This window comes from Lytechinus pictus, chromosome 11 (genome assembly GCF_037042905.1).
Source record: "Lytechinus pictus isolate F3 Inbred chromosome 11, Lp3.0, whole genome shotgun sequence".
Taxonomy (NCBI): domain Eukaryota; kingdom Metazoa; phylum Echinodermata; class Echinoidea; order Temnopleuroida; family Toxopneustidae; genus Lytechinus; species Lytechinus pictus.
Window position 1 is genome coordinate 26093097 of NC_087255.1, and position 12323 is coordinate 26105419.

General features: G+C 34.2%; 1 protein-coding gene across 1 annotated transcript in view; it reads right to left on the reverse strand.

The window, feature by feature from the left end:
* Positions 1-709: 709 nt before the first annotated feature.
* LOC129272040 (receptor-type tyrosine-protein phosphatase delta-like) overlaps positions 710-12323 on the reverse strand; it is a 52066-nt gene continuing 40452 nt past the window's right edge. The window contains exons 24-35 of the mRNA XM_064107068.1: positions 9983-10226; positions 8892-8931; positions 8371-8467; positions 7693-7779; positions 7197-7237; positions 5322-5518; positions 4415-4502; positions 3261-3337; positions 2773-2809; positions 2302-2399; positions 1582-1695; positions 710-865 (exon numbers count right to left, since the gene is read on the reverse strand). Of these exons, the coding sequence (XP_063963138.1) occupies positions 710-865; positions 1582-1695; positions 2302-2399; positions 2773-2809; positions 3261-3337; positions 4415-4502; positions 5322-5518; positions 7197-7237; positions 7693-7779; positions 8371-8467; positions 8892-8931; positions 9983-10226 (1276 nt within the window). The remainder of the gene's footprint in view (positions 866-1581; positions 1696-2301; positions 2400-2772; positions 2810-3260; positions 3338-4414; positions 4503-5321; positions 5519-7196; positions 7238-7692; positions 7780-8370; positions 8468-8891; positions 8932-9982; positions 10227-12323) is intronic.

Genomic DNA, 12323 nt, shown 5'->3' on the forward strand with positions numbered 1-12323 from the left:
ATTCCTCTGATATAGTCAACTGGTCTAAAGTAATTGTTTGAAATTGAACTGGTCAAGACCAGTAATACCAGTAATTCTGATGATGCTGATCACGTGGTTTACCTCATTTGCATATTTCCTGTTTTTAAAAGAAAAATCCGGATTTACAATGGAATATCCTTGCAATGGCACTCATTGTTGTTTAAAAACTTTCCAAATAAGTGTGTGAACTAATTCACAATGAAAATGTGTAATTTCAAATATCACATTTAAAATAACAGCAGAAAGATTAATTTACTAACCATCTTTTCCATCACATTTCACTGACCATGGTATATAACAAACCAAATGCATGTAATAATTGATCCAGTAAGACGAGTATGAGGACCAGTTCGACCAGTTCGAGGACCAGTCAGACCAGTAGAAAATACCAGTAAAGACCAGCTTGAATTGGATACCAGTATTGAAGACCTGTGAGACCAGTAACAACCACCAGAAATAAGACCGGTATAAAATTCCAGTAATTCAAGACCAGTTTAATTTTTAACTGGACCAGTAAAATTTTAACTGGACAGTATGACCAGTTAGACCAGTAAACCGATGTTCCAATTTCCAGAGTTACCAGTTAAAATTCTACTGGTCTAACTGGTCCAGTGGAACTGGTTTTTCCTTCTGGGGGGTCACAGTGATTCAGTTTATTTTTTCCTTTTTATGAAATAAAGAGGACACTTTACCTGCAGTGAACAATAATGGGTCCCATGCTGTTTGTGTGGTGTTGCTTGACGGTCCTAATGAAGTTCATGAGAGGTGTGGTGTACTTGGGTACACCCATGTCAGGCCATGAGGTATAGTGGTATTGGACAACTTCACGGATAGTATTATCAAACTGCAATTAGAGTATATATAGTCGGTGTATAATAACATATTCAAAATTTAATGATCATTAATAATCAAACAGCTATAGAAAGACTGCCAGTGCAATGACTGCAGAAAAATTGAGATAACCATAGCACCAGCCCTTCCACTGAAATAGGATGTACTTGTTATCTTAAGCTGTTGTATAATTAATCAAGGACCCTACTTCTTTTGGAATTTCCATTCTTAAATTTCCTAAAGCTGCAACCTCCCGATCGAAACATGCAGTAATATTGGTACTCATCAAAAGAATCCTTCGGAATGGAATGGGACTTTGCAAGCTAGTGAAGAAAACAAACAACTCAAGAGACCTTGTAATAATGACACAAAGCAAACAACAAAATTCGAGGGATATTAGGATACTGTGCATTATTTCTAAAACTTTGCAAGCTAGTGAAGAAAACGAACAACACAAGAGACCTAGTTTCCTGAAGAATTAACAAATTAACTCAAAGCTTTGGTCTGCAAGATAATCCAATAGGCTAATTTTTCAAGGAAAATGATGACAATTTTATCATTTTACAAACGAATAGTCGTAATCAACTATTTGTGTAGGAAGGATTTCAGCCTACCTACAAAAAACAAACAAGTATACTCCTGCAATGTATTCTTGATTTGACCAAGTAATCATGATGGTAATGAAGAAATCAACTTTTGTGCAGAATTAAAAGATATCAAATTACATACCATGACAGTGAATGTCCTGACCGTGTAATGTGTGTTCACCTCTGTACTGTTCATTGTAACAGAGATCTTGCCATACAACATCTTTTTGTCTGGCCAATACTTCTCACATTTTTTCTATAAAGATAAAAGTAAGTGAAAGATAGTTGATCATGTCTTAAGAAAATGAAAAATAAAAGCAAATTGATTTGTTTGATGGAAAATTAAAATATTGTCAACAATATTGACCCTTAAACATGCTCAAATAATCAGTCCCACATTATCAGTTTCACATGTTAATTGTAATGTAAAATTTGATAATATTATCCATATTGCAACAGCACTTTATTTTGAAACCGATCAGCATCCTACAATATTATTTATAATTGAAGTATTCCTTTTGACGCTTTACTCTATTTTTGTGTAATTATATATGTTGATATGTTGATTATACGAAAAAGTGAAATAAATAAACTGAAACTAAGAAGAAATCATTTTACAGATGGTTAAACTCTTCATAACAAACCTTCACAAACCTTCATAAAGAAAATGTAAATGTACATGAAAAAGATCTCGCATTGATCAAGGTATAAGATTTCCCATGATTTTTTCAAAATACAACTAACACAATTTAAGAATACATCATGTGACTCAGTTAATTCGGAATCTTACGAGAGTAGAACATTTAAAAATGATACAACTGGAAATTAAGATCGATCAAAAGTATCTAAAAATGATATTTACCTTTTCACCCTCTACCAAGTTAGTCAACATTACAATCTTGCCACAGTCCTCCTCCCATATCATTCGCCAGAAATCCTTAACCGACGCGATATTGGGTCCTGCAAATATCAAAAGTATATAGGTAGCTCCTAGTTAAGATTCCAATAAAAAAAAATCTCATTTTACCGACTCGTTTTTTCTATTTAAGAGCACTGTAATTACAAGTACTTCATGTAACTGAAATTTACCCTCTATATACACTGATTAATATTATTCATTATTATTATTAAATGATTTTATTAAAGGCGATACAAATCAGCCTTACATTTGAATAAAGAATAACGAATCAGCAGACATAGCACACTGAAGATTTTGAATTGGCAATTCCTAAATACATTTATTTCTGATCCCCAATTTTTTTCTCTATTCTTTATCTCACTTCATGAACTGTCAAACCCATCATAATTTTGCAGCATAATCAGTTTTATTTACCTTGGGCGGCGATGTACTTTCTGGGATAATTGTAACCCTGTGGAATAAGGTCAAAATAGTAACATTTATATTATACAGTTCCAAAGGATATTTGATTAAATTTTTCTTATTGCAAAAAATAAGATGTACATCAACATGTTAATTGATAACCAACAAAAGAATTAGTGCGCATGAGGATTGGAAATGATATACAAAGCCAACAAGAAGTTAAGCTAGTTATACTCCAGCTCCTGATTTCATAGATTGTGCCAACCATGAAAAAATGGATAGTAGACCAAAGTAATAGAATAATCAATATAATTATTGAATATTGACACTAATATACTACCGAGTAAATGATATTGTCACTTATTACAGACAAATTCTAGTTGTTATTTACATTTTTGATAAAAATACAATTTATAAATCATTTATCAGATATAAACCTGCTTATTATTCATCTTAAATCATTATGTTACGTCCAATCTTTTTATTGGGTGTATACTCACATCAATGAAGCTCGCATTGATATAATCAGAATGTGGATCATTATCAAGCATAGGCAGTAGGACTCTCGAGTGATCATCTGAAAAAAAAGAACAGACGCAAAGATGAAGTTTTTATTATACAGAGAGATGGAAGAATAGAAAACAAGGAAAACAATCACATGAATTTAAATAACCAAAGGATCTCATGTGCATCTGCTAAAAGGCATTCTAAGTTTTTAAAATCTTAAAGACAATTTTTTTTATTCTCGATATTTTTTTATGTTGAATTCAAGTAAATAAAACGTTTCTGTGAGATTTAAAAAAGTCTTCAATTTTTCTTAATACCAACACAATATCATATTCAGCGAGAAAGTGTGGATGAGAGGAGGTGGGTGTGTTTAGAAAGGGTGCGTGATGATGATGATAAAAATAATGTAGGCTAGTACAGAATATGGAAACTAGTCATATTTCATAATGAGACAGGCGAGTAGCTTTTCCAAGATTCACATGTAGCACCTTCCACAAATCATGTTATCATTAACTTTCTCCAGTCTGATTTGCAGAACACAAGGCCAGTGACCGAGTCCACGACCTTCTTTTCTTGGGCCATATTAAACAAAATATTTTATTATGGCGATAGAATATGTATTTTTTTACAACGAAATCTTTCTTCTCATTTCAAAATTGAAAAAAATAGAGAACATACTTTCTGTGGAATTTTTTCTGAATATTTGCAAAGGAAAAGCATATTCTAAAAACTTATGGAAGGGGGTGAACTGCCCCCACTCCTGCTGTGTATAAAAATTATGTTAAAGAGGCGGCCATTCTATACCACTTAATCACCAAAATCTTTAATTTTCCGTTCCAAAATTCTAATAATCATTTGATTTCACCATCATTATTATTCTCCTTACTGTTTTGATAATAATTGGTTATGTATGAGGCACTTAAGACATATATTCTAAGTGCTTACACGTTTATCATTACCATAACCATCAGATTTAATCATTAATTCAGCCAATCGTCAATGAGGCGCTCATAATGTTTACACCAAAAGTATCTTTCTTGGCTTATGAATACAAAAATAAACCAAGAATCATATTCACTTACATATTTATTCATATATACGTTTATATAAATGCATATTTTATACTGTACTGAAACAGAAAACTTACATGCAATAATGTTGATATATCTGTTCTTTGTTTTGTTCTCAATCTTCTTAGCCACGTCCCACGGGTGAAGTTGTCCGACTGGAATACTCTGGTTTTAAAAAGATGAAAAATTACCGAATAAAGCTAAACAAAAAGGAAAATTATGTTTTTGGTGAAACATCATTACAGAGCTCCTTGATGAAGGACTTGAATTCATTATGTAAAGGCCAAATACTTTGGCATCTATTTACTTAATATACAATTTTACAATGATACATCGTGAGAAAACTGGTTTTTTCTTCTACTCAATCCTTCACTACGATGAACCTCTTCCATATCATATACAATTTTAGTCCAAATTTATCAAACCGAGTTAAGTCAATATGACAGGTGAAAGTAATGTTTTCACACAAATATTTTGACCAATGTGTTCACAAATGTTTCAAAAATTATTTCCATGACATTATAGATTGTTATCAAATAATATTTCTAGTCATCTGAGAAAATCAAAATAAAGACACATAGAAACAAGATATGAAATATACCAAAGCATTTGTGCTTTTGGGTTGCACGAAAACAAATAAATGAAGGGGACTACGTCTTTTTCTGTACAGATCATCATAAATGGAGGGGTGGTTCTTGTTATGTACAGTCACACCGGCTGAACCAAGTCCAGGGCCTTATCGCATAAAAGTTAATAATATGGTACAGTGGTAATTTTGTCACCCAATGGTATCTTTCACGGAATCCTTGATATTGATTGGCTGGTAAGCATTGTTACCATGGTAGTTACCATTGGATGGCAAATTTAATTTAAAAGTAACTTTCACGCAACCGACGCAACCAACATAGCCTACAATCGGCGTTTGAAATTGGTTTCGCTGATGGTGCGACTGTAGGATTAGACTTGGTTACCTTCATCACTTACGTCATAATCTTGTTTGAATCCATTCTTTGCACTAGACTTCTTCTGTGCCACATAGGTGATGAGTTGGTCAAGAGAGATAGGATTATGTGCATTCTCTTCTGGTTGCATGTTAGCATAGATAGCCCCGTCATCCCCGTTGATCTCGGCGTTACACAAGCCATCAGTGGATGACCCATTGGGCAGCGTTCCACTACGATCTAAATAATAATAATGATTATAATGATAATAATAATAATAACAATAACTGACTTTTATATACTGCGATGTCAATCTACGACTGCTCAAAGCACTTCACAATTGTTATTACCCGGTCACTGGGTTCATAGCTTTTTTCGCATCCTGTCAGGCGCACACTTGCTAAACTAACCATAATGATGAATGTTTTCTTCCGGTACCCAATTAGCACCTGGGTGAGAGTGGCAAAGTGTGGATTGACAAAATATTCGAAAATTATGCAAATGAGAAGAAAGTTCAAGGCCTTGGCCCCACTCTGTGTCGTATCGAATGGTTGTTTTGGTGTGCGCCTATTTTGGATAGTGTTACTCTGAAGCCATGTACGAAGTTTCATGAAATAACTGTTGGCAGAAGTAACAAAAACCGTCCATGAAACAAACCCTCATTTCATATTTGTTAAAATTTTGACTTCGTCTCTCATAGACTTGTGTACATTATGGGTGCACATGTTTAAGAATAAGTAACCCCTTATTCATCATGGTGTTTTTTTTTTTTCAAGGCTGTCTTTAGCAATGTCATTTTGCAGTAATGTTTATCAACCTAGGTGCAGAATTCTGTGCAAAAATGAAATCGATTTGTTTATTTATGGATGAGTGAGCACGCATCAAAGTGGGAAAAATTGGTGTTTTCAATGTCACAGACTTATTTTAAAGGGTAATAAAGTGAATATTTGGGGCAAATTCGGTTTCAAATGTGACTTTAATTGCTATTGTTTTTATTATTCATCATTTCTATCACCACACACTTTCCGAACTTTAAACATTTTCATGGTTGAGCGAGCACATTCGAAAACTTAGGAATGAATACTCTTTATACTGCATAAATGTATTCTTTTCCTAACAATTTCTCATGATCAGTTTAATTTATGGACAAATCAGTGGTGGATCCATAATTTTAAAATGGGGGAGGGGCCTATAATCGGGGGAGCCACCAACATTTTCAAATTTTAACATGATCTACCAAGTTGTAGAGGATACTACCATAAACCCCTATGATGATACGTCACAATACAGGGGCCGGGGAAGGTTTTTCAAAGTGAGGGGGGGCTGACCATGCAAAAAATCACAATCGTATGGTCATTTTTACATTTTTGTACATGCTTTTGGAAAAAAAAGTGGGGGGGGGGGGACTGAAGCCCTCCGCCCAGCCCCCCCCCCCCCCCGCTTCCGCGCCCCCTGCAATACTGTATACATTGTGCTCACTCAACCATGAACATATGATATCAAAATTGTGTGTGGAGTGGCTAAATGATGGATAGTAAAACAGCATAACACCATAAAATTCACCTAAATACAACATTTGCCCAACTTTGTATTTGCACAATCTGAAAAATGACTCTTGTGACTTTCAAAAATGGTCATTTTTAATTAAATCTTTAATTACTCATGCATGACTCGATCGATCAATCTTATTTTTCCCCAGGAGTTGCTTAATGAGTGTAGAAAATCACCTACGGAATATCATATCTCAAAATAATTCCGTTCAAAAGTTACAGCAATTTGATTTAGGGGGGACTTACTTTTTTTGTTGTGTATATATATATATGTGTATATATATATATATATATATATATATATACCATTTATATAGGTCCATTTATATAAAATCCAGTATAATGTTCACAGGTAATTTTGAACTTACTAAGGCTGTGTACTTGTCTCATTGGCACATTGTCGTTCGTCCTGAATGGAGGAAATAAGAATGTTGATAAAGGTTGACTTTTATATTATAGACATATGAGTTCATAAGTAAGATTTATAATTTAACGTTATATACCATCCTGTTCTTCATTAATCCAACTATAAATCTCAATTGTTCTTTTTCCTTTTCACAAAAGTGAGCATTTTGGTTTTCTCAAAAATGCTTCTTCGAAAAACATCACAGTGTGACTTTTCTTTTGGAGTCTAAATAATCCTTTCGTCTCTAATTTATACAAACCCATTTTTAAGGATCTAATTATGGCATACTTAACATATACTACTAAATACTGGCATAATTTATGATCAAATGACTTAGGGTTTTTTTAATACGGAATTAGATCTTACTTAATTACGTAATTTTCTTACTTGAAATGAATTTTACAAACCATTTAAGTGTCCATTTGAATGTTTATATTGTACTAAAAGAGTTAACTTACTGGTTTCTGTTGTTAGGTCTGACTGGTGGGGTTCTTCGTGGTCTGAGTATAGAGGCTGGAAGACGATCTAATTTTCCTTTTTTCTTTCTGCTCAAAGTTAAGATAAATTTGTATCAATAATCATTTTGAAATGCTTCTTCTCGAACTATAGCATAACTTGAAATCAGGAATAATATCCATGAATCGCTATATATATAAAATTCTCTTCATACTTGAATTATGTTTGTTTCCTCTTTGCATCGTCTCTAACAAAAATGTGACACAAGGTAACATGACAAAGTGTGATGTCACATGATGAAATATTGTGATGTAATGGGAAAAGTACATGTGACTTTACTAAAGTGACGCCATGTGGTTATTTCAGATGCATTTCAATGAGATGCGATTTTTTTGTGATATAGTGAGATATGTGCTATGATTTGCTCTGATCATATTTGATGGCGTTGTTTCGTGCAAGGCAAAATTTATGTTGTGTAACTTTTTGAGATGTGATTTCATATTGTGCAATGTGCGGTGTGAAGTGATATGGTGTGACGTTACATGATTTGTGACAGTATGAGATGTGGTCTAATGTGATATGATGTGACATTAGGTCCTATGACACAATGAGACGTTGCGTGATGTGATACCACATTACGTTAAGTAATGTGGAATTATGTTATGTACACTTTTGAATACCTGTAATATAGAACACCAACTACTACCACAGCTGCAAGAAGAAGTGCCACTATTACCCCTATCACCACAGGTACTACAGAGCCACCACCTGTCGAGCCTAGTAAAAGTGAAAGAGTTAAATGTGGATTAAAGCAAAATAGTATAGAATCAAAGTGAACTGATCAATATGTCGTGAATACGTCTTGCAATATGAATATAAAATGATATATTTAGGATTTAATGATCCTGAAATAAAATTTGACCCTTTACTATACTTTCACATTCACAGAAACTATATAATTCGGCATAGAATTATGCTTACTGCTATTATCCATGTTATACATGTACTTATCATATCATTTCTTTTTATAAATGCAAAAGATTGTTCCTATTCTTTTTATCATCCATTGACACTTGTCTGTAATGGTTTATGAGATCTAGGGACAAGCAATTCAATTTGAAATATCTGTGATCAGTTAATGTCAAAGGCGAACAACACCCAAAATTAAAAGAATGTAATATACTAAGCATATAGTACATACCTGTTTGATAGGTTATCGCATCTCCGAAAAGAGTGGATTTCTGAAAACAATTAAACGGTACACAAGTTAATTGATTAAAGAGATACCTTTAGTGTCATTTATATCAATAAAAATGTGCATACACTCCTAGATGGATCTAGGTACTACCATTTCACTGGTCGTTTGGATTTCATTACCGGATATTTCATGAAAGGTGACAGCACTGGCTATATAATTATCAGCTCCCAAAGTTTCAGTGAAACCGTTGCTCTGGATAGGGTTGGCAAGCTAACATTGTTTTCTGACTGTTAGAGAATGTTAAATTATCAGTGCTGACGGCTTTCATTGAAAACGCTCATTTAGGCATAGGTTACAACAAGGGATAGAAAGAAATTTATTCATATTTTCTTACTCCAGTTTACAATAGCAAAGGCAGAATATCTATAACAATTTTCCTATCAGCCGATCAAATCAAATGATCTCAGTAGCTTTAAACTGTTATTGCAAATACTTTATTATGAAAGGTTTTATGAAACGGCCCCTGGTCGTGAACTAGAACAAACAAAGGTGGTAGGGGCAAGAGGCAAAGTCCTCTTGGGCAGTAAGCTGTAGTCTCTACCAAAGGGATCTATGTCCTAAAATTTGCAAGCCCGACTTAGTAGCAGGCATGCTGAAGATTGCTTGTCAGGCAGAAACATGTTTGGAGAGAATATTAATTTTAGTTTACCTCAAAATTTTGACAGGACACAATGACTGAAGATTGCTTTATGGCAAAGCGTTTCCCAAGACAAAAGTTCGTGGAGATTCTTCTCAGTGATTTTCTCTGTCAGGTGCAGTGATTTCAGTAGCTTATAACATACAATCATTTTAAATCCACTGGTTATTTGTTCCATCAATGTCATAATTTTTCTTTAGGAAATTTGCGAAATGTCTTTTGAAAACAAAGACAAGCCTACTGAATTGTCAAGAAAACAGTGAATATATGAATATACATCATATCAAGAAAATATTTTGAACAAACATGTATTTCAGATGTTGACGATGCTGGCTTTCCATAGTTGTGGTTGATTGGATCAATCGTTACTCTTTGTAAGACATGGCCCAGATCTTACCTGTCTACCAACGTTACTCTCGACACCTGTCCGTATATCATAGGTTGCTTTGTCTTTCAGGGGTGCGTTGTGATACCCTCCATAAGTCTGGTTATCTCCTACAATGATATCTAACGGTAGGCGATCCTTGCCGACCTTGGCAGCGATGTAGGATGTAGGGTTCTCGGCGAAGGTACCGTACCCTGTCAGCTGACGTCTTCGTCTCGCGTCCGGAAGCCTCTCTTCAACAGCAACAAGAACGTCTCTGGTAGGTCAAAGGGTTTGATTGATTGTTATTAGTATATTAATGATGATATTCATAAATGATAATAATGATAAGAATTGTTTGTTTGTATTTATTTCCATATAAAACAAATTATATACATAATCAAATTACAAGAAGAAAAAGAAAAATCGTCAAATGAAATATGGAGGATTGCCCATTTCAGCGGTATTAACATAATGCCGCTGTTCTTCCATGGGGTCCTTTGCAACGTAAACATGGTAAATACGTATTATAAAAAATACACAATACTTAATCAAATACATTACAAGAAAAAAAATGCAAAGACTAAAATTAACTTGCGGTTAAAAAATATCCCATTGTGAAAATGCCCGCCTCCCCTTTAACCCACCCTACTATTGATTACCTAAACGCCCAATTTAGTCTGTTATTACACCGGTTACTATCGTATGGCAGTGAATAAGGGATTGCGGATTTCAAATATCAAAATAGTCAAAAAAATTCTGAACGTGTTTATTAAATATATTAAGTGTGTCCAGCTGGCATAGCTTGAGTGGTAGTTTATTGTACAATACAGATCCACGATAAAAGAATGTACGTTTACATTGATTTGTTCTTGGTTTGGGAAGCATTAGGTTTGAATTTGATCCTAGTCCAAAGTGCTTTTCGTTAAAAACAAATTTATCAGTCATATAATCGGGCGTTAACTTATGGAATATTTTAAATAATAATGCGTACATATGTCTCCTACGACGAGACTTTAGAGTTTCCCACTTCAACATATGGTGAATGTGATGAACTGATTTATGTTCATAGGGGTTGACTCGAAGAATAATTCTTCCCGCTCTATTCTGGAGCTTCTGGATTTGGTCAAGATAATTTTATTGGTACTTTGCCAAACAGTGTCCGCATAATCGAAATGGGGTAAAATCACAGAAGAATAAATCAATTTGAGATTTGACTCGTTAATAAAATATCTCAGTCTCCTTAGAAAACCAATAATTTTCCCAATTTTTTTGTTCAGTTGCTCTATATGAATATTCCATTTAATAATAATAATAATAATAATAATAAACAGTTCTTGTATAGCGCATATCACGATTATGAATAATGTCTCTATGCGCTTCCAAAGGACTTGGATATTATTACCCCAGCTGTAGCTTGGCAGCCGTAATTACTAAGATTACAGCGCACACGCATTTCAAGGAATAAATTCCTGCCAGGTACCCATTCACCTCACCTGGGTTGAGTGCAGCACAATGTGGATAAATTTCTTGCCGAAGGAAATTACGCCATGGCTGGGATTCGAACCCACAACCCTCTGTTTCAAAGTCCGGAGACTAATCCACTGGGCCACAACGCTCCACAGGGTTTTAAGTTCAGGGTCCAAATTTAATCCAAGATATTTGAAATTTGTCACTTGATTTTAGTCTAGCTGAATTTAACTTGATATTGAGAGTATGACGCTTAGAAAGCATACTCTTAGTTCCAATTAACATACACACTGTTTTACTAGAGTTTATCATGAGTCTATTTATATTCATCCAAGACGGGAGGTTACCTAACTCTTCATTTAATAGAGATTGAATCTCATCAACATCATTATAGGAATAATACAGAACCGTATCATCAGCATAGAAATGCAACTTACACTTTATAAAAAACAATGGTAAATCGTTAATGAAAATCAAGAACAACAGCGGGCCTATTATTGACCCCTGAGGCACTCCATAATCAAGGGTTAATACATTAGATAATGTTTGCCCAATTGAAGTTACAATACGTCTATTTATGAGATAGTCCTGGAACCATTTTAATGTTGTTCCATGAACGACAATATGAGAGAGTTTTTTAATAAGGACATGGTGGTCGACAGTATCAAATGTCTTATGTAAATCTACAAAGACACATCCAGTATAATTCCCTTGATCCAGCGCTTTAAGCCACTCATCAGTCACCTTGATTAGAGCAGTAGTTGTGGAGTGCTTCAGCCTGAAGCCCGATTGTTCGTTTACTAGTAAATCATTGTCATTCAAGTAACGGAGTAATTGTTTTTGAACAACCTTCCCTAAAAGTTTCGAGACACAAGGCAATAATGATATGGGCCTGTAATTATCC